At 46.3% G+C, this 26,901-nt stretch overlaps 1 protein-coding gene across 1 annotated transcript in view; it reads right to left on the bottom strand.

Moving 5' to 3' along the window:
- Nucleotides 1-89: 89 nt before the first annotated feature.
- TSHZ2 (teashirt zinc finger homeobox 2) overlaps nucleotides 90-26,901 on the bottom strand; it is an 885,630-nt gene continuing 858,818 nt past the window's right edge. The window contains exon 11 of the mRNA XM_055545340.1: nucleotides 90-6,177. Coding sequence (XP_055401315.1) covers nucleotides 3,110-6,177 — 3,068 coding nt within the window. The 3' untranslated portion in view covers nucleotides 90-3,109. The remainder of the gene's footprint in view (nucleotides 6,178-26,901) is intronic.

The following is a 26,901-nucleotide window of genomic DNA, read 5'->3' as shown; positions in this document are numbered from 1 at the left end:
AGATTACTTATGTCCTAAATGAGGGATGCACATGAAACATATTCTAATTAATTTCTCATGAAAAGTTGCATTTAATATTTGGCAGAGAATTTTATAGAATTTAAGACTTATCTTTTTTTAAAAAAAGACCCAAGAAAAGAAATTAAATTCAGATCAAAATTCCCATCTTGCATAGAACATAGATACTGTAAAACTCTCAAAATTTCCATAAAACCTTGACCATCTCTCCCAAAATGACATGTCATTTTTGTACAATTCATGCGATCAGGCATCCTAACTGAAATTAGAGTTCCAGATAACAGTGATCTCATTTTGTGATCATTTAGAAACACATAAGCATCATTCTGAGCAGTGGGCAAGGATTTGCATGCATATTGTTGTCAAAGAAGGCCGTGGGGTTGGGGGGGTCGTTTGCAACTGACCAGAGCCCCAGAAAGCTGCCACCATGCAGGTGTGGGAGCTGTGGGGCAGGGGGGGCAGCCTTAGTGTTGATGTGAACACCGTTTTTTAAGTGCACACAGCACATACAGTCTGCATGATTTCCAAACACTCAGGCCTGTTTTTCTGCGATCCGCTGTCCGAATCACAGCTCACCAGTGTTCATCTAAGAAGGGAGCTTTGTTTTCATATAATGATAATTCTGTAATAGATGCTTTGAAGGTCCAAATCAGAAATATTTATTCCGTACAGACACAGAAGGATGAGACAAGAGCTAGCCTATCTATGTGTTTAATAGACTTTTAAGTACCTTTGAGTTGGCCATGACTGAGCGACTAAAGAGCATCAAGTCCCTTTGTGTAGGTTTTTCCCACTTACTGGGTTTTCTTGGCTTCCCTAGAACAGTTACGTGTGTTTCAGATTTTGACTGAGGCTTTCTGTTTCTCCTTATTCTGTATCTACATATTGTAATGTTTTGACTATGATATTAATTTAAAAAAATGATTACAGACCTAACATGGAAAAGGTGGAAAATTGGTCTTTATTGTAGCACAGATAAACATACCTATTTGTCGTTTTCATGGGGTTTGGACCTACCACTCTGAGACTGGAAACATTTCTCTGTGTGTGTTCCCTGTGTATCCACCTTTTTTTTGAAGGACCAGGAAAGCATAATAGCAAGTTACATAAAATTTAAAACATTGTATAGCAAATAAACAGGTGTCATGGAACCCCAAGCTCACATGTAGGTTCAATAGATGTATTTCAGCTTTTCTTTCAATATAGTGTGAGCTGGACAAACCATGCTTAAGAAAGCAAGAGAGGAATCTGCCAGTAACACATTTTAATTATCATGATAAAAACATGCAAACAAACCCAAAGTCATCATCTGGGCCAGATAGCCATCTGCGTGATGGGATGGGATCCCCTGCCATCAGAGGCTCTTAGATCATCTCCCTGAGGGGATAGTTCCAGATTTCAACCCCTTGTTTCATTCTGACCATCCTCGCATTCAGTAAATCCCCCTGTGTGACGTGAAGTAAGCCCACATCCACACCATAGCCACACCCGCCCCCACCTGCAACTCTGCTCCCGCTGGTCGCTTGATGGCTGGATCTGAAATCTCCTGTTTAACAAGTGCTCTGACCGTAGGAGGTGGGAGGGCTTATACAGTTGACCCTGAGCAGCATGTGTTTGAACCTAATGAGGCCACCTATAAGTGGAGTTTTTTCGAAAGTATAGATAAATACTACAGTTCTGCACAGTCTGGGTTGGTAGAACCCACAGGTGCGGAACCTTGGATACAGAAGAAGCAGGACTACGGAGGAGTGGTCATGGGGGGGCTGACTAGCAGTTACACACGGGTTTTCTGCTGTGCAGAGGGTTGGTGCCCCTAACCCCTGCGTTATTCAAGGGTCAACTGCATGCTATTATTAGCTATTCATATCTTATCGCATCTGTAACTAAAAAGACGAATCTGTATGACATAAACTGGGTTGGCAAGAGCCAGAGTTTTAAGTCAGGTGGGGTCTCATTTTGGGTTTCGGTCCAGAGTGCAGGACAATTGATATATGTGTGGGAGTTTCTAGCACATGGGGGCGGTATCATGCCGGAGAGGAGAGGAAAGGAAGGAGAGAAAATACACAAAGGGCGACGAAAATAATTTCCGCCTTGTTTATGCCCAGTATTTGAAAATGGCTGGTGTGACTAGTCTGCCAAGGTATTTGACCTTGGAATCTGTCTGCCTTCCTGAAGGTGACAGAGATCTGCTGGGCCCTGCTGACTCTGCCAGGCATGGAACTTCGACGATACGTGATGCAAATTATCTCAAAGCTGTGGGACCCCACGTGCATTGGCAATGAGTGTGCCATTTGCTTCTTTATATAAAAAAGTCTGAAGCCATGCATTGCATCTACCTTTGCTAAAGGTGAACTCTGATATTAGCTTTAACTTAAGAGCAACCAAAAGACCCAGGAAGAAAATAAGCTTCCTCTCTTTTCATCTGGGTGTCCTGCAGAGAAGACTATTTTCCTACCATCCGACTACAGGGCACATGCCCTTTCACAGGAAACCGAATGCACAGGAAATAAACAAACTGGACAGGGAGGGCAGCGGAAGGTAGCAATTGCTGCAAATAAGCTTCCAAAAGCGTTAATTATAACTAATAATGATAAAGCCAGCTTTAATCTATTCATGAGTTGATCAAGAAATCTCTGTCGAGTGGCTGCCCCCAGGAACTCCACAATCTTTATTCTCTTGCTCACTATTTCTTTAAAATTTCCATCACTTTATAAGTCATTAGCATGACTATAGGAAGGGGAGGTAGGGAAATGGGATAGTAAGAGAAGTTGGTACTTATCAATTACAATGAGGCAGAGCCTTAACGGGACCTCGAGACTTGGGCCCTGGGTCACTAAGGAGATCATGAATCAAGAAGCAGTAACCTGTGAGCTCCGACTCTCTAAATCCTTTCTATTCTATTCCCCAACGCTAAACTGCAGAAATGGAGAGAATGGTTAGGACTTATTTATGTTCTGGTCTATTCCAGCAGGCTACAGTCCTCTCGCGGTAGGGAGAGGTCAGCTGCCTCTAAATAGAACCATCTCCCTTTTAGAAGCGCCTCACCGAGTCACCGGCACGAGCACCTGGGAGCAAACCCATACCTGCAGAGCTATTCTTCGTCCGCGTCTGTTACAAACTGAGAATGGTGTTCGGGGGACTTGCTGTGCGTTTTGCTTAGGTGGAGTTTTACTGCATGTTTGCTCACAAATGTCCGGCAGCACAACTTACACTTGAATTTAGAGTCCGTGTCCTCTTCGCCAGCTGTGCTTTCCGGGGACCGCTGAGCCGACGACACCCGGGAGATCTCCTGCTCCGCTTTGCCTTGCTGCTCCACGGCCAGGCGGGTCATGTCCTTCATTTGGAAGCCCAGGTGGGACTCTAAGTGGCTGATGTAGGTGGACGGGGTTCGGAACTGGGAGGCACAGTCACCGCAGTAGAAGACAGGGTGTCCTTTGTCCATGTTCTTCAGGAACTTGGTCCCGCCCGTTTTCCTAAGCTGGTACTTGACGTTGGCAAGCCAGTGGCTGATGGTGGTCATTGAGAGTCCCGTAAACTTCGAGATCTGCATCCGCTCTTGCGGGCCCAGGTCGGACAGCAGGTATTTGCCCTCGGAGGTCTGGAAGAGGCTGGAGGCAAACTGAGCCTGCAGGATCAGAAGATGCTGGGGGTTCCAGTTGGACTGCCGGCCTTTCCTCTTATGCAAGGTGGAGACCTCACTGGACACGTCCTCGAAGCGCCTGACATCCATCTCCAGCTTCACAGGAGGGACCCTGGGGGAGGTGGCGGGCTTCGGGGTGGTGGCCTTGGGGAGGACCTTGACCATGTCGGCGATGTCGGACAGGGCGTGCTTCTGGGGCGGGGACGTGCAGGACTGTGCTTGCGAGGACTCGGCCTTCTTGCTCTTGGACTTGGTCAGGTCGATGGGCTGATCGTTGTTCTCGAACAGATAGCGTCTGGACATGCTGGCCGGCCTCGTGGAGGGGGGACTCAGGACCGGCTTGTCCATGACGCTGAGGCTCGGCTTGTGAAACATGGACATTGTGCTTGAGCTTGGGCTGGAGCAGGAGGGCGCGCGCAAGGGTTCTGTGGCTTTGCCCAGGTGATTGTTCAGGACAGACTGCAGGGCGCTGAGTGGGTTGATGCCCGGCAGGGCTGCTGCAGGGTTGGCAAGGGCGCAGCCGTTGCTGAGTGGAGATGCCGGCTCTAAGACCGGGGCTTTCTCTTTCTCACCGCCCTCTCTCATCAGCTTGTCCTCCTCCTTCGGGGGACGCGGCTCAACCTTTTTAGACTCTGCAGGGGGTTCGCTTTTGGAGAAAGCATGCCCCTCGCTGTGGCTGAACAAGGACGCCTCCTCACGGGGACTTTCTTTCCCACACTCCCTCACCGCCTCCTCTTTGTCCGTCGGCTCCTTCTTCACTTGCGTGTAAGGGGCCAGGTGTGCAGGCACGGACACCAGCGGCATCACTTTCCACTTGGGTGCGATAGGCCTCAGCTTGTTGCTGAGGTTGGGTCGGATCTGCAGGACTTGGGAGCCCATAGGCAAGGAAGGCTTCGTGCCCTCCGAGAGCTGGTAGGCTGCGTGGATGCTGGGGTATGCGCTCCAGCTGGGAGCCCCATTCTGGGCTTTGTTGATGGCGGTGGTAACGGTATTTTCCAAAGACTTCAAAATGTCCCCTCCGCCCTTCGAGCCATCTTCCAAGTCCTCCTCCCTCAGATACTGGTACTTTATCGTAGGATCTAGTGGCTTTTGGAGAGGGTCTTCATAGTCTTCGCTTTTCATGACTTTCTCATCCTGGTTGATCTCCTCTGGCTTTTCCTTTTTGCTGTCCTTCTTCAGCTCCATCGAGGAGACTGCAGCATCAGAGGCAGAGTTGCTTGATGGCTTGGGAGCCAGGGCATCACTGTTTGGGGCATCTGACAACGACTGCATCTTCTCCACAGCCAGTGGGTCCAGCACCAGCTGCTTGCCTTTCTTGGAGGCGGAGCTGGTGACCTTGAGAAAGTGACCAGTGACCATCATGTGGGTGGTGAGCTGCTGCAGAGTGTCGTGGGAGCTCCCACACTCCATGCACTTCAAGATCTGGGACTTGCAGGCCTCGAACTGCCAGGTGTAGCTGGCACCGTTTTGGTAGCCGTAGCGGTTGTTGCAGGACAGTTGGAGGTTGGCGTTCTTCTGGGGCGGAAACGAATCTGCAAACGACCCAGTGGTTGAATCTGGGGAGCATGGCCGATTGACGTCGAAGACGCGTTTCTTGGCGGGAGTGACCATTTTTGATGAAATGGTTGGGACTGGTTCCTTCAAAGGCACTTTTTGGTAATGTTTTGTTTTGATCATGTGGACACTCAAATCTTGGAGGGAATCAAAGGAATCACCGCAAAACATGCATTTCAGGACCTTTTGAGCATCCTCCTTGTCCATATCCTGGAAAGCCCTCTTTCGGGGCTTGGAGTAGCTCGTGGGCCTGAGCTTGTCCTTTTTGCGGTTGTCGTCTTGGTAGTGGCCGGTTTCGTTCATGTGGACGGTCAGCTCAACCAGGGTGTCGTAGGCGGCGCTGCACTGCCGGCACCGGAACCTGCTGGCCCCGGTGAACACAGCCCCGCACATCTTGCTGCTCTGCCGGTACAGCTGGACCGAGCTGAACAGGCTGGGCTTCGACACGGACCTCGAGGGCAAGTTCTGCTGCAGGCTTTTGGACAGAGCGTCCTGGTGCCAGTCGAAATCCGTCTTGTTGCTGCCGTTTCGGGTGTCACAATTCCGCCTCTCGCTGTTGGATAGCTTGAAGCCAAGACCCAGGCCCGACCAGTAGGAATCAGACAAGATGTTGGCGTAGACGGCGGTCATCTTATCCATGCAGCTGTGGGCTTCGTTTGGAAGCTTAGGGTGCACTCTGGCTTTCTTATCCGAGGCATCTCGGCCACACACGCTCTTGATGTCTGACACCTGATCACTGGCATCGCTCAGCAGGGACTCGTTCTCAGCGTCCTGGTTGGACAGGTGGCTTCCTGGGGAGTTCTGGTAGCTGAAGCAGCCCTTTTGCTCGGGGCCCGTTTCCGGCTCCTCATCTGTCCCTGCGTCATTGCTGCCCTGAGGTTGAGCTCCCGAACCACTGTCTTCCTCTTCCTCCTCTTCCTCTTTGACTTCCTCCTCTTCCTTCAGCTGTTCCTCCTGGGCATAGCCTGTGAGAGGAGAGGAAGAAGACATGAAATAACAATAGAGGGTGACATATTCCACACCCACTTCCCCACTCAGACCAAGTGCCTCCCACAGGGAATGAACAATTGAATTGATGCTTTTATGAACAATGAGCAATGAATAAAGGAAAAAGCCAAATGATGCCTTTTGTGCCATCTGATGCCTTCTTAAAAGAAAACTGGCAGGAGTCATCTTTTGAACCGTGGTGTTGGAGAAGACTCTTGAGGGTCCCTTGGACAGCAAGGAGATCCAACCAGTCTATCCTAAAGGAAATCAATCCTGACTATTCGTTGGAAGGACTGATGCTGAAGCTGAAGCCCCAATACCTCGGCCACCTGATGTGAACAGCTGACTCATTTGAAAAGAGCCTGATGCTGGGAAAGATTGAAGGAAGAAGGAAAAGAGGGCGACAGAGGATGAGATGGTTGGATGGCATCACTGACTCAGTGGACATGAGTTTGAGTAAACTCCGGGAGATAGTGAAGGACAGAGAAGCGTGGTGCGCTACAGTCCATGGGGTCACAAAGGCTTAGCGACTGAACAACAACAATCGTTCTTTATAAATGCTTAGCATCCCAAGCTAATCATTTTAATGTTTAAGGGCCATCGTTCTAATACTCCTGTAACGGGGCAGTCTCTAAATTCACGTGCATGCCTTTCAGGAAAGCTGGACTGAAATTCAAATCCTATCAAAGACTTCTCTCTACAAGAAGGACATTGGCTCATAAGCAAACTAAGACAACCCTTGGCATCTTCATGGTAAGGTTTACCGTGACACTTGACCCTGTTGGCGTACAATCATCTTAATAAATAATTTTTGAGTGCTCAGAAGTAATTTGGATGCTCAGCCATTATATTTTTGAGAGCCAGTGTCTCTTTGGGTACAGCGGCTTTATTTGTAGAGAGTCGCACAGCAGGAAGAGAGATTACGGCGTATCAAATAAAGTCTTCCACTGATAGCTCAAAAATTATGTAAGCTCAGAAAATATAATGATTTTGAAATAATAGCAAATGGTGTTAGAATGGGAGATTTGGGAACTATTCTATTATTCTCAAACAGGGTTATGAAGACCTTGTGAGACAAGGCTGAAAGTGCCCTCTCGATCTTGTGCCTGTAATTTCTAATGCACTGTGATTTGTGGGTCCCCGTCATGAGATGCCAATTATACATTTGATTTGTGGATGCAAAATGCTATTGGGAATGCATGCTTTCCTTTCTCAGAAAGGATTTAGGACCAGTAATTGCACAGGGAAAATGAAGGCATGAGAGAGCTGGTGCAAAGGGAATTGATAGGCAAATATCCATCAATTCCTGAGATGAGGAATGTGACTATTTATGCCCATGTACTCATTTTCTGCACCTGGCCTTTTCAGAGCCACGTGGATAAAATGCAACCAAAGTTGTACCAAAGCAAGAGACATTTGGTCTTAGCTTTGCATGGGCTGCACGATGTCACCGCAGTAGTTTCCCTGTGGGGCTCTAGCTCCCCTCTCAGTGCAGGTGGGCACTTGGGAGAATTCCCCAGTGCAATGGCTCTATTTCCATCCACCAGTGATAATACTTGATAAAGGGGTGATCAAGCATGGGAGGCCTCTCCTGTGAGAGAGGGAGGGAGGAGAGACGGGGTATTATTAGAAGGAAAGTGCCTGCAGTCAGGAACTCCAAGGGCTCCAAAGACTGAACATGAAGAATATTTTTTTTTCAGATTTTTATTTATTTATTTTCCAAAACTAGTTTTTTTTTTTTTTTAGTTGAAGTATAGTTGATTTATAATATTGTGTTAGTTTCTGGAGTACAGCAAAATGATTCCGTTATATGCATTTATATATATATATATATATATATACACACACACGCATCTTTTTAGATTATTTTCTGTCTTAGGTTATTACAAGATATTGACTATAATTCCCTGTGCTGCACAGTAGGCCCCTGTTGGTCACCTGTCTCATGTGTGTGAGTGTGTGTATGTTAATCCCGTACCTCTGATTTGTCCTTTCTCGATTTCCCTTTGGTGACCGGAAGTTTGTTTTCTATGTCTCTGAGTCTGTTTCAGTTTTGTGAATAAGTTTTAATACAACATAATAATACAAATAATACAATATATTATATTTTAATACAATATATATATTTTAATACAATATAATAATACAAATAATAATTTGTATTATTTTTTAGATTCCACCTACAAATGGGATCATTTACCACTTGTTTTTCTCTGTCTGACTTACTTCACTTGGTATGATAAACCCTGGGTCCATCCATGTTGCTGCAAATGGCCATATTTCATTCTTTTTTATGGCTTACTAGTATTTCATTGTGTGTGTATTCCGTGTATGTATATGGACCACACTGAAGATGAAGAATGTTTGTTGAGTGAATATTCTCTCTAAATACATTCTTTCATTTTTATCAATATCCATATGAAGTAGGAACTATGATTATTTTCATTTCACAGATGCAGAAACTGAGGCTCTGAAGTTAAGAAATTTTTCCAAGGCCACAAAGTTAGCATTGCAAGATCATGCCTGAACCCACCCTGTGTGATGAGAGAATCCATGGTCTTTACCACCAGCCTCCACTCTCTTTTTATTACCAATCTAATACTCCGGGAGTTGGTGATGGTCAGGGAGGCCTGGCGTGCTGTGATTCGTGGGGTCGCAAAGAGTTGGACACGACTGAGCGACTGAACTGAACTGAATGGATAAGAAAACTTTGCAGAGAGCCAAAGGTTAAAGGTTAAAGTTTAAGCAGTGAGATTTCCTTGAGATGTCTCTGAATTGATAACCACCTCCGAGGGGAGAATTCTGGGAATAATGGAGGCGAGAGGCCATGATTTTCAGGGACTATCATGAGACAAGAGGAAATGTAGACACTCAGCCTCCCCACTGGGTGTGCGGTCGTGCTCACTCATTTCTGTTGACATTGGTGTTGTGCCTTTCCTCCCTAGCAAGTGGGTTTTTCATTCAACTGGTATTGCTGGTCTCTAGTTCCATAAATTGGTTTGAAGGGAAAAAAGCTTCTGAATCTAGACAATCATTAATAAGTGATCACCACCTGCAAGAAAACCCTGTGCTGTGTGCGGGTGCTGAGTCACTTCAGTTGTGTCCGACTCTGTGCCACCCCATGGACTGTGGCCCACCAGGTTCCTCTGTCCATGGGCTTCTCCAGGCAAGGATACTGGAGTGGGCTGCTGTGCCCTCCTCCAAGGGATCTTCGCGGCCCAGGTATTGAGCCCCAGTCTCTTATGTCTCCTGCATTGGCAAGCGGGTTCCTTACCACTCATAAAGCCCCAAGAAAACTCTAGCTTAGAACAACTGAATGAGATAGCCTCACCCCATTCTCATTGCATTTTTGTTTTTCTGGACTAGTTTGTATGTTTGCAAAAACAGTCATACCATTAAGCTGAAGGAGAAGGTCTATTCACAACATCAATAAATGACTTGTTACAGAGCCAAGCAAAATACTCCAAAGAATCAGGCAAATTTTGCCCATAATGCAGAGTCACTTTTGAAAGTTAAAAGGGCTTTCCTACTCATACTTTGGGAGGATACAGATTGGCCAGGACTGTTCCAGGTTAAGACACGTAGTCACCTCACCCGTGAGTGAAAGAATCACCAAAACGAAGCATCCACACCCACACGTGGAGCTGGGGAAGACACTGAGGAGGGGCAGGAGGGCCAGTGCTCATTGCTATTGGCTAATGACTGCCAGGCTTTATTCGCTTCACTATTTCCAGCGCCTAGCCCGAGGCCTGACTAGTCACTCAGTTGTGTCCGGCTCTTCGTGACCCCGTGGACTGTAGCCCACCAGGCTCTTCTGTCCATGGAATTCTCCAGGCAAGAATACTGAAGGGGGTTGCCATTCCCTTCTCCAGGGGATTTTCCCAACCCAGGGATCAAACCAGGGTCTCCTGCATTGCAGGTGGATTCTTTACCATCTGAGCCACCAGAGAAGCTGGCACTTTATAGGAAGTTGGGAAATAATTCATATTATGTTGTGTGTGTGCTGAAAAAATACATGCAATCAGGGACAGGCATTTGCACACACACACACACACACACACACACCCACCACAGACAATCTGCCTGGCCAATATAGCCACTTTCACACAAGGATAAAAGGAGTGTGTATGTGTGTGTGTGTGTGTGTGTGTTTTTGAGTGTTCTTTTTTAATGCTGACATTTGGAAGCTGAGCTTTCCAGCCCAGCTCAACTTCACAGTCTACTATGTCCTTCTAAATGGATTCCCCAGAAGAAAAGTCAAAGACAGCAAATGCCTCCCCCACAATACAGATAAAATTTTCTGCTTAATTAGGCATTGACATGTTTACTATAACCTTTACAGAAGAGTAACTCGTGCTGAGAGACCCTTTTTGTCTGTTTTCTTCTGCAGAACAGACTCAATCTCATGCACCCAATAAAGTAACACATTGAAAAGCCTCATAAAAAAAAAATGCCAAAGCATCTATCAGAGTAAGTGTGTTTGAACAATGGCTAGGGGTTCCAGGGAGTTTTACAAAACACATTTTAATATTATACATTGAAGACCGTTCACTTAAGTGGCTTTGTTTGCCATCGGCAGCTGAGAGGAGAGAGAGGGGAGACAGGCAGAGTGTGGGTGATTGGGGTGCATAATGAGTGTCTGTCTCTCTCTGTATTGATGAGATTTGCTTAATAAGATTGCATCATGTGTAAATCTTGGTAAAGTGGATTAGTTGACTTTATTCCTGGCAAGTTTATTCCTATGAATACTTATTTAGCGAAGATGATGATCACAATGATGCCGAGGCCCAAAGAGAAAGGCGTGTCCTCTGCAGAGCCTCCTTGTGGATTCTGGGTTGAAGGTCGAACTTTCTGGGGGCAAACATCTCGCTCTCCAACCTAAATGTCTAATTTCATCCCTTACCACTGACTGACAGTGGCCACTCGAAGCATCCATGCTGCCAGGACAGCTGATTCATGAGCACACTCAGTTCCGTGTCTAGAAATTCTCTGGTCCAGAGAACTCTCTTCCGCTCCCTCGGTCACTGCTCTCACTGCTCTGCCACTACTGTTCTTTACAGTGACTAAATGGCCTTCCTGCTCCCACTTCTCCCAGGCTGTTTTCCAGAGAACTAACTGCTAGAACAGGCTTCCCAGGTGGCGCAAGTGGTAAAGAACCCACCTGCCAACGCAGGGGGGGCTTCCCTCGTGGCTCAGATGGTAAAGAATCCTCCTACGATGCAGGAGAGCTGGGTTCTTTCCCTGGGTCTACCTACTCTAGTATTCTTGACTGGAGAATCCCATGGACAGAGGAGCCTGGCGGGCTACAGTGCATGGGATTGCAAAGGAGTCGGACACACCCTATCTCACACACACACACACACACACACACACACACACAACTACTAGAATATTCCTTATTAAAGATATTAGTAAGCAACTGGCTGTTGTAACTCCTGCAAGTCTTTCTGTTGCATTGCATTTACTGTAAATAAATTATAATAAAATTCAAACCCTTTGCCTGGAGTCTGAGCACTTGCAGGATTTGGCGGCTACCTTTTTGCTTTATCACCCAGAACTCTTGCCTCGCCTTCTGTGCCTGCAGGACAACAACCCACTTGCTCCTTCTTGCATCTGCCAATCTCTCCTCAACTGTGACTCTTTGCAATTGCAGGTTTCTCTGCTTAGAAAGCTCTTCCTCTATGGCAGTTGGTTGCTTTTCATGCTTTAGAATTCAGCTCAAATGGCCCCTTCTGAGAGAGGCCCTCCCTGACCAGTCACCCTTTCTCTGTGTGACTCTAGAGCATATCAACCTATTTACTGAAAGCACCATGGCACTGACCATACTCTGAAATCATCTTGAGGGCTTGTTTATTGATTGATTGTTTTCTCACTAAATGTAAAGATAGAATATCTGTCTCCTTGAAGACAGAGACCTTGCTTCTCCCCACACTCAGATCATATCCTGGCACTGAAAGATGTCCACAAGTTATCTAAGTGAATGAACAAATAGATAGATCATACAATGAAAGGGGATTAGTCGGGTCGCAATCTCTGTCTCTACTTCTCAGTAATGCAGGCGGTGCCTGTGATGGGTAAATCTCCCCACCCCACCCCCCAATCTAGATCAGATGTGAATTACAACCGTTCTGATCAACTTTCCTCAATGATAAAACCAGAGAGACCCCACAAATCATCTTTTCAGAGCATCCCAGCCACCTAAATTCTTGTTGCCAGAAATCCCAGAAATGCCAGAAAGCTGTGGATTGCAGCTTTTTAAGTATGAAGACTGCAAATAAGCATCAAGACTGCAAAACACCAGAAAATACACTTATCAGGAGCAGATTTTGATTCAAAAAAGAATCACACAACTTTGAAAGTATGAGTAGTTTTTGTCACAGATAAAACTCTTTGTCTGTTCTATGATATATATTACACAAATATTAGCCTGGTATTCTCCCAAATTCTTGATTGAAAAGGGGGAGAGGTGTCATTAGAAAAATACACCATACAAGCTGCAAACTTTGTACTCTATCAATAGACAGGTAAAATTTGGGAACAAATCCTTAAATTTTAGGCATTTCCTTTTAATTCAAACGTTAAAAAAACAAAAGGGAAACAATTTAAAAAATACCACCTCAGTTGTTCCAAAAACCTGTAGTCAGAATGGTTCAAATAAAATTGTGCAAAATAATTCATGGAAAGCAGGATGTGAGGTACCAGACTTTTGCTAGGCACCCATTTTTGTAGTTGCCTTGAAAATCCACAATAGAGTGTTTACAGGAAAAGCATTGACAGTTTTCAAAGCGGCAGAAGAGGTGGAAGAGTTATAACCTGAGACGATTATAAAACTCAAGAAGGTTGATTTTTTAAAGTGAAACTAGAATTCAACCAAGACCTCATTTAAAAACATACCCCGTGGTGACAGGATCGTTTTCGCCAACCCACCCCACTAAATGACAGTTTAAAATCACAAGAAGATTCCACAGTGTGCAGGGCAGACGTAAATGAGGGGATCGCAAGAATTTCTGGCTGTGGACCCAGTTGGTACACGAAATGATGACACGGAGCGAGGCTTCCCTGTCACGAGCCTCTAGTGTTCTGGTGACTGTGGTCTAGAAATCTGTTAATATGTATATTATTATTGGCACTAATTGGCACTCGTGTTGGCAGGCTGAGTAAAGGAGATGGAGGATTTACTGTTCAAGGAGGCTGAGCTCCTTTCAGTGGGGACTAGGCCCAGAGTGAGGGCCGTGCTGAGCGGTTCGGTCTGCTTTGTGTCCCAGGAGGTGGTCGGCTACAGGGCTACGGGATCCTTGACACCATTTCTGAACAGAGACCTGACTTTACAGAGAATCCAGATATCACAAGGCTCAGCCTCCCTCCCACCCAGAGAAATCTAAGTGCAGGCATATTTCTAAACAGAGACATTTTCAATTCAATTTTCATATAGATTTTTATTCCTGCCATACCACACAGAACTCGTTAACATAAGCGTGACTTGTGTGTGCAAATTGAGAGAGCAGGGCTGGTTCTTTCCTCCATCTGAACATCAGGACCGAACACATAGAGCTCTTTGTTTAAAGGGATATTGAAGATGGAGTGGTTTGATGGCAGGAGGCTTCTCCTGGGCCCAGAAGTGCTTTATAGAGACGGATGGAGAGCTTTCTGAAGGTCATCAAAACAAGAACATCTCTCTTATTATTTCCTGCAGACGTTCGGCTAATTGGAATATTTTATATGCCCAATGGATATATATCAGGTGGGGTCTGTATGAGGAAACAGTCCACTTACTTACTAGACTCTTGTTATAGGTACTTTCTAGGGCCATCATCACAGCTCTTTGGACTATAAAGCTGTTTCCAAATCATGTTCTGTGACTTTCTCCACTTCTTGGTCATCAGCAAAAAAGACTAAGCTCATTTAAATCAGAGAAAGTGGATGCTCCGTCATCCTTTTGTGGTTCATCTGTTTACTCATTTTATCAAGAAATATTTATTTCACTGCTAACACAAGTAACATACTTTAGTAAAATTGCACAGGGACTTCCATCACATTGGCTCTCCAATGGCCCAGGAGAGTAGAGAGCTGAGTTACAGACAGAAGTTGGGCGTGGGTTTGGGGAGGAAAAGGTCATGAGAAGGTCATGCATCACTGGAGGAAGGTAGGTAACTTAAATGGGCAGAGTAGACCAGATGGGAGAAAAACAGTCCTGAATTGCAAAGGTACGTAGCGCTGGCCCTCAGCTGGATAGACACGGAGACATTGTGAGTCTTTGGAAAGTCCAAGCCACATTGAAAGAGTACAGCTGCTGCTCAAGGAACAACCATGGGGTCCAGGGTGGTCTGAAATTTTGTTTGGCCAAACCATGTGGAAGAAACCAAATGTGTGTAGGACCTGTCCATCTGCAAGCTCTAAACCAAAGGAATCAGGGGAAGCGAAGAGTTCAAAAATGCGGCACGCTCTTCTGGTACTTTCTTATACCATCTCTTTGACCTTGATTCTCTATCAATTCCAAATAGAAGTAACCATCCTAAGCCTGCCTGCTGCTGCTGCTGCTGCTAAGTCGCGTCAGTCTGTGTGACCCCATAGACGGCAGCCCACCAGGCTCCCCTGTCTCTGGGATTCTCCAGGCAAGAACACTGGAGTGGGTTGCCATTTCCTTCTCCAATGCAGAAAAGTGAAAAGTGAAAGTGAAGTTGCTCAGTCGTGTCCGACTTTTAGCGACCCCAGGGACTGCAGCCTACCTGGCTCCTCCGTCCATGGGATTTTCCAGGCAAGAGGACTGGAGTGGGGTGCCATTGCCACCTCTTAGCATTTGGTTAGAACAAGGGAGGAAATGGAGGAGAAAGTGTATCATAAACCTTTGCTACTCAAAGGATGGTCCTTGGATGAGCTGCAGCATCACTTGGGAACTCGCTAGAAATGCAGACTCTCAGGCCTATCGAATGAGAATCATTTAACAAGATCCCTGGGGGATCCATAGGCTCAAGAAAGTTTGAGAAGTCTTATTGCAAAACTGTAAATTAGGAGCCAAATAATTGGCAAGCTACTTCTCTCTGCCTATGTTCCTATGTGTATGGGGGTACCAGTTTAGGAAAGAGAATACAGCTTTGAAAGTTCCAACCCCTTCTTTCTAGGGACCAAAAGATGAAATACCTGTGGCTTAGACAACTGCTTCCAGCAACACAGGGAAAAACTCAGCAAGAAAAAAAAGAATAAAATCCACTAATTCAAAGACTGATCAGTTATTGAGAAGATAGAATGGCCCACTGGTTGTGTGATGAGGCTGGGCTCAGTTCAGATCTGCCAGTTACTGTTTAAATGTGGTCACAGGAAAATTACTGAAACTTTCAGAGGCTCAGCTTCCTCATCCATAAAATAAGAACAAGAATAGTATTTGTGGGGCTGCCCGGTGGCTCAGTGGTAAAGAATCCCCCTGCCAATGCAGTAGAAGCAGAAGATGAGGGTTTGATCCCTGGGTCAGGAAGATCCCCTGGAGGAGGAAATGGCAACCGATTCCAGTATTCTTGTCTGGGAAATCCCATGGACAGAGGAGCCTGGGGGGCTACAGTCCACAGGGTCACAAAGACTTGTCAGCACATACAGAGTATTTGCCTCCTAGGCTAGTTAGGAATATCAAATACGATAAAGTATGCAGCACACCAAGGCTGTAGGAATACCTTCTGACTCCCAGGCCTGTTGTAGGCACTCGATAAACACTGAACCTCCTCATCACCCATCCAAGCCCCCAAACAGCTGAAAGCAGCCGACTCTGGCTTTCTTTGTTGTTGCTGTTTTCATTGATGTTCAGTCACTAAGTTGAGTCTGACTCTTGCGACCCCATGGACTGCAGTATTCCAGGCTTCCCTGTCCTTCACCATCTCCTAGAATTTGCTGAAATTTGTGCCCATTGAGTCAGTGATGCTATCCAACCATCTCACCCTCTGCCGCCCTCTTCTCTTTTTGCCTTCAATCTTTCCCAGCATCAGGGTCTTTTCCAATGAGTCAGCTCTTTGCATCAGATGTCCCTAAATCCTCTTCCAAACCAACAGCTTTTAGATGATATCTGCATTAGATATGAACCGGCCTTACATGTGTCATACATAAGAAAAGAGCTTGCTCCACTTTGGGTTTGTTACTTAATATTAAATCATTCATGTAAGGAGCCAGTGGTATGTATGCTGGGAACTTCCATAGAACTGATGTGCAGACATCAAATGGCAAGTTATTAGGTCATTACCCGTAATGATAATGTCTGCAATCTTCAAGAAATAAAGCAACCCACCATTTGAGCAAAAAGGTCTTTGTTGGAGGCCTTGGGCTTTGCAATGAGAGAGATGACTAATGCTCAAAGCAGAAGGTCTCCTAAAAAAATACTTTATATTCAGCTACCTAGAATTTCAGTTTGGCATGTGTTATTATTGGGAAATATCCTGGTGACGATTTTAAAAAGCAGAGTGAGAAAATATTCATGGAGAAGGGTGAGAAGGGGGCCACTTCATAAGATTTCTGATAGTTCCAGCTTAGAAATCATTATCCCTATATTATCCCCACACCAAGAGAGCATAAATCAGGAGCAGGGGATAAAGTAAAGGGAAATGAAATAGAGACAATGAAACTACACAACAGGACTGAGACTTTCCTTGCAATTTCTGAGTTTTAGGCTTCGACTTTTCAAGTGATACCAAGTGTGTTCAGCCAAATGTACATACTGATTCTCTATACATTTTCCCCCACATAGGGCTATATAAACGGGTATCCCTGGTGGCTCAGCAGTAAAGAATCTGCCTGCCACGTAGGAGACTTGCAGGAGATGTGGGTTTGATCCCTGGGTCAAGAAGATCCTCTGGAGTAGGAAATGGAAACCCACTCCAGTACTCTTGCCTTGGAAACCCTGTGGACAGAGGAGCCTGGTGGGCTGCAGTCCACGGGGTTGCAAAGAGTCGGGCATGACTGAGGGACTCAGTGAGAACAGCAGCGTATATACAGCTTTTTGCAAGACTGGAAAGTTTGGAGGGGTTTTGTGGCTTTATTGCCAAGAAAAGGGACAGTAAATCACTGTCCAGAATGACCTTCAGAAACTATATGAAGCTGATGCGCCATCTGTATTTTTTCAGATGTGCATTCCCATTTTACTTGAAATAACACCATTAGCGCAGCCTTCCCACGGAGCTAGAAGGTGATCCTGTTTCCCTCTTGCCTGGCTTCAAGTCAAACATCTTTTCTTTTTTTTTGGCAAATGCTGTTCCTTTCTCTGAAATATTTCATGCAGATAATGGATAATGACCACTTCTCATTGCCTTTTCTCGAAAACGTCTAACTGCATTAGCCAAGAACGGACAAATTTTAACCTGCTTCTTTTGCTAAGTTCATGGCTGTGACCACTTCCCGTTAAGAAAGAGAGAAGAAGGCTTGCTGTCCCTTCAGAGAAGCTAAATTGGCAATGTCAGCGAGCGATCTGGCCTTTGCTTCTCTGGTGAAGTCTTTGCTATCTCTAGAATCGCAGGAGTCCAAGGTGGAAAGACCTTTCATGTCTATGAGCAGTGATTAAGTCAAGGCGTTCCTAGCCCTGGTATTCTTCAATTCTGTGATTAATGGCTCAGATACGGGACCTTCCAACTCTTCTCTTTCCTGGTGGAGTCTCCCCAGTGTGATTGCTGTGACCAGCCTGGCTAGGAGGACCACAGTGGTTAGAATTTCCTCCCATTTCTCTCATTCCTGGGTGTGAGCAGGGTTTCCACACTGCCTTACGTTGCCTCAAAGCTCTCCATTTGACTTCTGTTCATTTGACACAAGGCAGATCAAGAACACATTCCCCGCAAAAATATAGACATTCTCTTATCTCATCACTGCACTTCAAGGTGAATGAGCTTATTAGCTGGTTCCTATAGAAGAAAGTTCAGCTGAAGCTCTGATACTTTGGCCACCCCATGAGAAGAGCCGACTCACTGGAAAAGACCCTGATGCTGGGAAAGAGTGAAGGCAGGAGGAGAAGGGAGCAGCAGAGGGTGAGATGGCTAGATAGCATCACCGACTCAACGGACATGAATCTGAGCAAACTTCGGGAGTTAGCAAAGGACAGGGAAGCCTGGCGGGCTGTAGTCCATGGGGTTGCAAAGAGCTGGACACGACTTAGCAACTGAACGACGGCAAAAACAGAAGAACGTGTGGCCCTAAGAGCCAGCTGGGTCACCATCACACTTTAACCCAAAGGTTCTCAACCGGGGGACATCTGTGCCTTTAGACAAGGTCTGGAGACATCTTTGGTTGTTACAGCTGGCGGTTAGAGGGCGGAGAGGCCAGGGATGCTGCTAAACCACCCCGCCACCACCCACCCCACCGGACAGCCCCTCACAGCAAAGAAATACTCAGTCCCAGATGTCAATAGTCACGAAGTGCCGTAAGGTCAGGGTTGGCAGTGAAGCAAGGGGCTCTATGGAGAACACTCTGGGGAGGGTGAACACTGGCAGGAACGGGAGAGGAAGCACAGACGGTACCCTCCCAGCTGTCATAACACAGGGCTGGAGCACAGACGTCTGGGGCAAGCCTGCCCGGGTTCAAGTCCCGCCTCAGCCACAGCATACACTGTCATCTGCAGCAGACCCACAGGCTCTGCGGGTCTCCTCTCTCTTCTGTAAACTGGAGAAAATAACGGGACCAGCCTTAAAGCCGACCTTGAGAGCCGAGACAACTGAGGGGCGCTCAGAACGCCCGGTAACAGAAGCGCCCGGCGTGCGTTCCCTCTCACTAGTGTTAAGAGAGCAAAGGCGTCATCGTGGAGAGCCACGTGGAAATCCACCCTGGATTTCTCAGGGTTTTTTGTATTTACCCTTTCAAGTGGTGACTGAAAAAATAAAACACAAAACAACAATCCATCAGACTCCTAGCAGTAGTCTCAATCCATTCCTTCTGGGTTCACTTAAATCCCCTTATCAGATTGAGCATGTTTATAGTGCAGGAAACAAACAAACAAGTTAATGATGAAAAGGATTAGCTTTTCTAAATAACTCCGGTAACTCTGTCAAATAAATCCTGACCTATTTCGGTTCTTAATTAACTAGGCTAGCTTTTACAGGAGGCAACTTATATGAAACAGCGAGTCTGATCTGAGGCCAAACCCCGCTGGACAGTTGGATGAAGCAGTTCTTGGAAATGGCCCAAATGCCGGGAGATGCAGAGGTAGTTGATCTTTTTGAATCAACAGTTTGAATAATCTAATGGAAAATTCTCCAAGGTTTTCTGACCCTTTAAAAAAAATTATTTATTTATATTAACTGGAGGAAAATAACAATACATCAGCGTGAATCAGACACAGGCCGACACGTGGCCCCGCCCTCCCGAGCCCCGCCCCCTCCCTCCCGAGCCCCGCGCCGCCCCACCCGAGCCCCGCCCCTCCTTCCCGAGCCCCACCCCTCCCGAGCCCCGCCCCTCCCACCCGAGCCCCGCCCCACCCGAGCCCCGCCCCTCCCACCCGAGCCCCGCCCCTCCCTCCCGAGCCCCGCCCCACCCGAGCCCCGCCCCTCCCTCCCGAGCCCCGCCCCTCCCTCCCGAGCCCCGCCCCTCCTTCCCGAGCCCCCTCCTTCCCGAGCCCCGCCCCTCCCTCCCGAGCCCCGCTCCGCCCCTCCCCGCTGTCAGGGCACCGGCTCTGGGTTCCCTTCACCAGACCTCACACTCCCGCTGGCCGTCTGTTCTACACAAGACAGTGCGTGTGTTTCAAGGCTGTTCTCTCGAATCGCCCCACCCTCTCCTCCTCCCACGGTGTCCGGAAGCCCGCTCTTAGGTCTGTGTGTCCTTTGCTGCCCTCACGTAGGACGGTTAGTCCGGTCTCTTTAGATGCCATGTCTGTGTGTCAATATACGATATTTGGCCCTTTGATTGAAGGTTGGGGCCGGTTTGTCAAGGCTTGGTACCTTTCCTCTGTCTCTGACTATGAAGGAGAGAGGTAAATAGAAAAGGTTCAAGGTCACCGTGTCAGCACTCTTCCTGCCTGGACAGTGATACCAAACTGGTCATTGTCCCAGGAGAGGAAAGGGACTGAGGACGGAAGACTTTGGGGTCTAGTGTTCTGCAAAGGGCACAGGCGCACGGCTCATGATGCATCCACTGTCCCGTCCTGGACACGCTGGCCTGTGTTTTGTTTCTGTTTCATGTATTTTCCTCTGCTTTTAAAGTCTTCTAATGCCAGTTTTCTGCAGTGCCCAAATCACTTCTATAAAATCAGAATTCTCTTAAAAATAATAATATACGCGTATTTTTTCTTAACAACAACAGAAAGGCAGTATTCGGCTAATTGATTAGTTAATTTGCTTTTCAGTGTAAAGGATCATTCTTCTCTTCCTGCAGAAAAACAAACAAACAAAAAGAACCAGAGCTTTGTGACCTGGAGGAGGATGAATTATTAGCAAAGAATCTTCGTATATGCAGCCTCTAAGACCTTTGACCGACTATTCGGAGATGATAATGGGAATTAGCCATTGTCTCTAGAGTTTCAAAGAGTTCATTGGCAGCCTTTCCAGGCCCTGCTTATTTTCTGTTATTTGTGTGTGTGCACTCAGTTGCTCAGCTATATCCGACTCTTTGTGGCCCCCGAGGACTGTAGCCTGCCAGGCCCCTCTGCCCTGGAATTTTCCAAGCAGGAATACTGGAGTGGGATGCCATTTCCTACTCCAGGGATCGAACCTGCCTCTCTTGTGTCTCCTTTACCGCTAGTGCCACTTGGGAATCCAGTGTTACTTATAAACATTTAAAAATGAAGTTTTCTTGGGCATTGCTGGAAAGATCATCAGTGTTCCAGGATATATCACCGCAGACACTGTGGGTGTCGCCTAACCTATCAAGTATGGGTGGAATTGGCATCACCAGGACTGTGTGGGGCCCTGATTTGTCTAAGCCAATCATGTCCAAGTATTGGATTATTTAGGTAATTCAGGCCTAAAGCAAGCCAGTAGGCAATAGGCAGTCTCAGAGTCTTGCTTATATAGAACAGCTGTGTGCCTAGTCACTCAGTTGTGTCTGACTCTTTGACCCCATGGACTGTAGCCTGCCAGGCTCCTCTGTCGTGGGGATTCTCAAAGGCAAGAATACTGGAGTGGGTTGCCACGCCCTCCTCATATAGAACAGCAGAGACAACATTTTCCCGAGGAAGGGCCCAGCCTCCAAGTACACACGGAATCATAGACTCATACTGGCACCTACCACTTCTCATCAGTGGTACCCAACTTATTCTTGATGACTCAGCTGGGGTGATTTTGCTCCCTGGGGACGTTGGCAGGGCTGCTGCTGAACATCCCAGAGTGCACAGAAAAGCCTCCACAGCAAAGAATGATCTGGCTTAAATGGCAATAGTCCCAAGAACTGGAAGACCTAGCGTGAGAAATCTTTCGCCCAAGTTTGAACATGAGGCTCCCAAATGCAGGAGCTTATTCGCCTTGCTCATTGCTGCAGGCTCAGTGCCAAGAACACTTCTTGAGGTAACTATTGTCAAAAGTTCTTGGCAACAGTGACTTCCCTGTGGTCCAGTGGTTTGAGAATCCACCCGGGCTTCCCTGGAGCCCATGCTCTTCAACAAAAGAAGTCACTGCAATGAGAATCCCAAGCACCGCAACAAAGAATGGCCCCTGCTTTCCACAATTGGAGAAAGTCCACAGGCAGCAACAAAAATCCAGTGCAGCCAATAAAATCAACTGATCAATCAATCAATTAATTAAGGAAAAAGTTCTTGAGGCTTTTGTCAGAGTGTCAGCCATTTCCCACTGGTGGGGGTGCTTTGTCCTTTAATCACCCCTCTGCTTTTGCAATTTAGGTGAGCTATTTGCTGAAATCATTTCCCCCCTTCATGTTCGAGTAGGTAGCATGGCTGATTTTATTTTTTAAGGCTTATGATCAGTTTGGAACTCATGTAAGAATAACATAAGCAGGTCCAGGAGGAATCAATCTGCTGTCTCCCAGGCACATTGGGGAGAAGCCAGCAGGACACAGTCTAGTCTTGGGGAGATTAATTTACTGAGACTCCAGCACATGCGGACGGCTTTCCAACAAGAATAATCCAGATAGCATGTGTGTATGTGTTCAAATATCTGACATTTTGTCTAAAGAGCAGAGAGGTAAAACAAAAACATGAGAACTTTTTTCTTTCCCTTTTTGGCATTTCATGTTTGTCTGTTGTTTAGTATGAGCAGATGACCCCAGCTAGGCCAATCAGAATCCATGGAATATGAATCTGACCCCACGACACAAGAATGGAAAATGGTTGGAGCGGATCGCTCTTGACAATGGCATCAAGCGGAGATCGCCCTTTGACTGTGTCCCCGAGATCTTCAGAAGCCCATTGGCTCCTCCGCTTTCAGTGAGACACTCCATACGTCTTCCAGCAAATTCCTTATTTTGACTTGAATTAGCCAGAGAGAATATTTGTGGCTTGCAAATCAAGCCCTTACTGTCTAATGGATGGTGCACAACACATACATTGAATTCAAGGATGAATTTGTGCTAACTCTAACAGAATGGTTTCTTTGTATGTAGAATAAAAGAAGCTCAGACTGTTGGTGGCATTGCCTGGCATTCAGTAGAGGGTAGTTTCAATGTTCACAGACACTTGGGCAGACCATAAAGAGATAATAACGAGAGCATCCTATTTCTAGAAACTAAGAATTTCCCTCCAAAACCAGAGTCCCCTCCATCCAGATGTACATTTTTCCATAGAGCCTGGCTCTTTGCATAGGTCTGCTTTGAAAGTGCTTTTTAGAAACATATCATCCCCCAGTGACTTGAATGTACCCGTCTAGGGTACGTTTCCAGCGCTCACAGTCTATTGTATCAATAATCTGCATATTTAAGAGTCCCTACATGCTCATTGAGACGATAGATGGGGCTGGTACAGTCTACTGGGTCAAAAATCTGCTTTAAATAGTCTATATACACAGTCGGTTGAGTAAATAACAGCATTTTCAAAAAGCCCCTAAATATATAATAACATGATAAATCGCGTCAGCTCCTGAAAATGCAGGCTTGCTACTGCTGATCAGGAAAATGATGTGCGATTTAACAAGCCACTTACAAATGATCTCATCTTTTCCAGCTGTGGGAGCATTGTCTTTGCCTTGGCTATTTTTCTCATATGTAGAGAAGAGGAACCCAGACACACACACACACACACACACACACACACACACACACACACAGAGGCCTATATGCATCCTCAATACCGTGTTGCACAAATAAACTGGATTTGGATCAGTGGTCCAGATGTAGGCAGTTAAGGAGTGAAGGCCAGCGTGCAAGATTCTTCCTACTTGGGTTTGGAGAGTTCACCCATCCCTCAGCTGTGGATGATTCAGAGTTAAGCTGGGCTCCAAATGTACAAAAACAGTTGTGCTTAAATCAAATAGAAGCATTGATTTTAAGACCTCCGTCTGACTTCATTTTGTTGGGAAGATGACTTTTCCTATACCACTTCATTAGAAACCTGTGTGCTTATAAAATGCTTCTGTGTGTACCGTATTCTCGTGAAAAGCAACCCCGTGGACTATGCCGTCCATGGAATTCTCCAGGCCAGAATACTGGAGTGGGTAGCTGTTCCCTGCTCCAGGGGATCTTCCCAACCCAGGGATCTAACCCAAGTCTCCCGTGTGGCATGGGGAATTCTTTACTGGCTGAGCCACCAGGGAAGCCCGTTACCGTATTCTAATAGCTCCCAGTTAGTAAGTGCTTTACACGTATGGTTTTGTTTTAACCTTATGCTCCATGGATGGGGGTGACATTATTAGTTCCATTTTCAAAGACAGAGGAATCTTAGGCTTCAAGAAATTAAATGACTTTCTTGAGGTCACATATCAGATGTTGGTAGACTCCGACTTTGAACTGAGCACATGAGTCTCCAGAGCCATCGCCCTCTTGTGGCCGTTAGTTTCAGCTCAAAGGCACGTCCATGCCTGTTTTCAACTGTGTCCTGCTTTGATCTGGTATGTATGGCCCAGGTGTGTGTCTCTGCTATAATGATACACATTCCTTGACGAATCTTGCATTCTGCAAAACCTTGCATTACAATGATAGCGCTTAAAGCAAAAATAAGATTAGGGTAGACTAGTTCAAAACTAAGCAAGTAGGTATCCAGAATGTAACCCAGCAAAACCATACTAACAATACCAGCCCAGTTAAAAACACTTGTTAAATTCATAACAAATAAAACAACACTGCAGCAAAGAATCTGGGCTGGATGAAGCATAAGCTTCATCAAGATTCAAGATGCGAGAGAAAATCTTGATGCGGAATCAGGATTGTGAGAGAAATATCAATAACCTCAGATATGCAGATGGCACCACCCTTTGGGCTTCCCTGGTGGCACAGCTGGTAAAGAATCTGCCTGCAGTGCAGGAGACCAGGTTTCAATCCCTGGGTTGGGAAGATCCCTGGAGAAGGGAAAGGCTACCCACTCCAGTGTTCTGGCCTAGAGAATTTCATGGACTGTATACTCCATGGGATCACAAAGAGTCGGATACCACCGAGCGACTTTCACTCTCACTTTATGGCAGGAAGTGAAGAGAAACTAAAGAGCCTCTTGATAAAAGGGGAAGATGAGAGTGAAAAAGCTGGCTTCAAACTCAACATTCAAAAAACTAAGATCATAGTGTTGGGTCCTATCACTTCATGGCAAATAGATGGGGAAACGTGGAAACAGTGACAGACTTTATTTTCTTGGGCTCCAGAATCACTGCAGATGGTGACTGCAGTGTGGAATTAAAAGATGCTTACTCCTTGGAAGAGAAGCTATGACCAACCTAGACAGCATATTCAAAAGCAGAGACATGACTTTGCCAACAAAGGTCTGTCTAGTCAAAGCTATGGTTTTTCCAGTGGTCATGCATGGATGTGAGAGCTGGACCATAAAGAAAGCTGAGCACCAAAGAACTGATGCTTTTGAACTGTGGTGTTGGAGAAGACCCTTGAGAGTCCCTTGGATTGCAAGGAGATCCAACCAGTCCATCCTAAAGGAGATCAGTCCTGAATATTCATTGGAAGGACTGATGCTGAAGCTGAAGATCCTATACTTTGGCCACCTGATGGGAAGAACTGCCGCTGCTGCTAAGTCACTTCAGTCATGTCCAACTCTGTGCGACCCCATAGACGGCAGCCCACCAGGCTCCCCCGTCCCTGGGATTCTCCAGGCAAGAACACTGGAGTGGGTTGCCATTTCCTTCTCCAATGCATGAAAGTGAAAAGTGAAAGGGAAGTCGCTCAGTCGTGTCCGACTCTTCATGACCCCATGGACTGCAGCCCACAAGGCTCCTCTGTCCATGGGATTTTCCAGGCAAGAGTACTGGAGTGGGGTGCCATCTTCTTCTCCGGATGGGAAGAACTAACTCATTGGAAAAGACCCTGATGCTGGGAAAGTTTGAGGGCAGGAGGAGAGGGGGACGACAGACGATGAGATGGTTGGATGGCATCATTGACTCAATGGACATGAGTTTGAGCAAGCTCCAGGAGTTGGTGATGGACAGGAAAGCCTGGCGTGCTGCAGTCCATGGGGTCACAAAGAGACACGACTGAGCAACTGAACTGAACTGAACAGCAAATAAAGGACTTTACTTTGTAAATAATGACGTGATTGTAGATGACTAGAAATAAGTTGATGGAATTAGTAAGATGGTGGGGTTATAGAAGGTTGAAATTTTAAAAGACTGCAGTGCATGCAGGCGGGCTCAGTCATGCATGACTCTTTGTGACCCCATGGACTGTAGCCCGCCAGGGTCCTCCGTCCATGTGATTCTCCAGGCAAGAATACTGGAGTGGGTTGCCATTTTCTCCTCCAAGGGATCTTCTCAACCCACATCTCGTGTGTCTTGTGACAGTTTGGACTTCTAAGGCTGACCATCTGAGCCAAAAGGAAGTCGATGGGACTTCTATGAACCGAACACATTCTCTGTGGCTTTCCGCATTCAACGGTTAGTGAACTTCACGTCTGGCTGCTGTTACTTAGTGTTGCTAAACAATAAAGTGTTGGGAAAACTTACACGTGAATGGATGTGACGTCCTCATTATATACACATTTACCAATTTACCAATTTACCAATCAGGAGTGAGCTAATTGGCTCAGGAAATATGAGTTGTAACAGAGGAGACTTTATTATATCTTTCATCCTTAAAGACCTTTCATGTTCAACTAACCCAGTTACTAAAATCCTGGGCACCTCACCAATAAAATCTTAGCATTGCATTAATTACTCAAGCAAACCAACCTAAAGTAAAGATGATAAATCTGAATATCTTCCAGACTAGAAAATTAGCAGCTTATGAAATGTCTTGTTTCTTGGGGAGATATGAAGAAAGAACTTCCCTTGTATATCTTCAAGCATCTACTGTATGCGTGTTAGAGTATGAAGTATTGGGTGTGGGTTTTATTTTGGAAATAATCCTGTTAGTAGGCATCTCTACATCTGTCTTAAATGGGGGGGGGGGGGTGGTTGAGGCTAACAGAAGAGATACAAATGGGTCTCTGGGAGAAACTAGCAAGACAGATAGGAAACCCCAGACCCGGGCATCCTCCCCTTCACCATTCTGCAATGAGCTGCATGCTAAGTCGCTTCAGTCGTGTCTGACTCTTTGCAACCTTGTGGACCACAGCCTGCCAGGCTCCTCTGTCCGTGGGATTTCCCAAGCAAGAATACTGGCGTGGGTTGCCATTTCCTCCTTGAGGGGATCTTCCCAACCCAGGGATTGAGCCC

This window comes from Bubalus kerabau, chromosome 13, assembly GCF_029407905.1.
Source record: "Bubalus kerabau isolate K-KA32 ecotype Philippines breed swamp buffalo chromosome 13, PCC_UOA_SB_1v2, whole genome shotgun sequence".
In the NCBI taxonomy this organism is placed as follows: Eukaryota; Metazoa; Chordata; class Mammalia; order Artiodactyla; family Bovidae; genus Bubalus; species Bubalus kerabau.
This window is presented reverse-complemented; position numbering and strand designations above follow the sequence as displayed.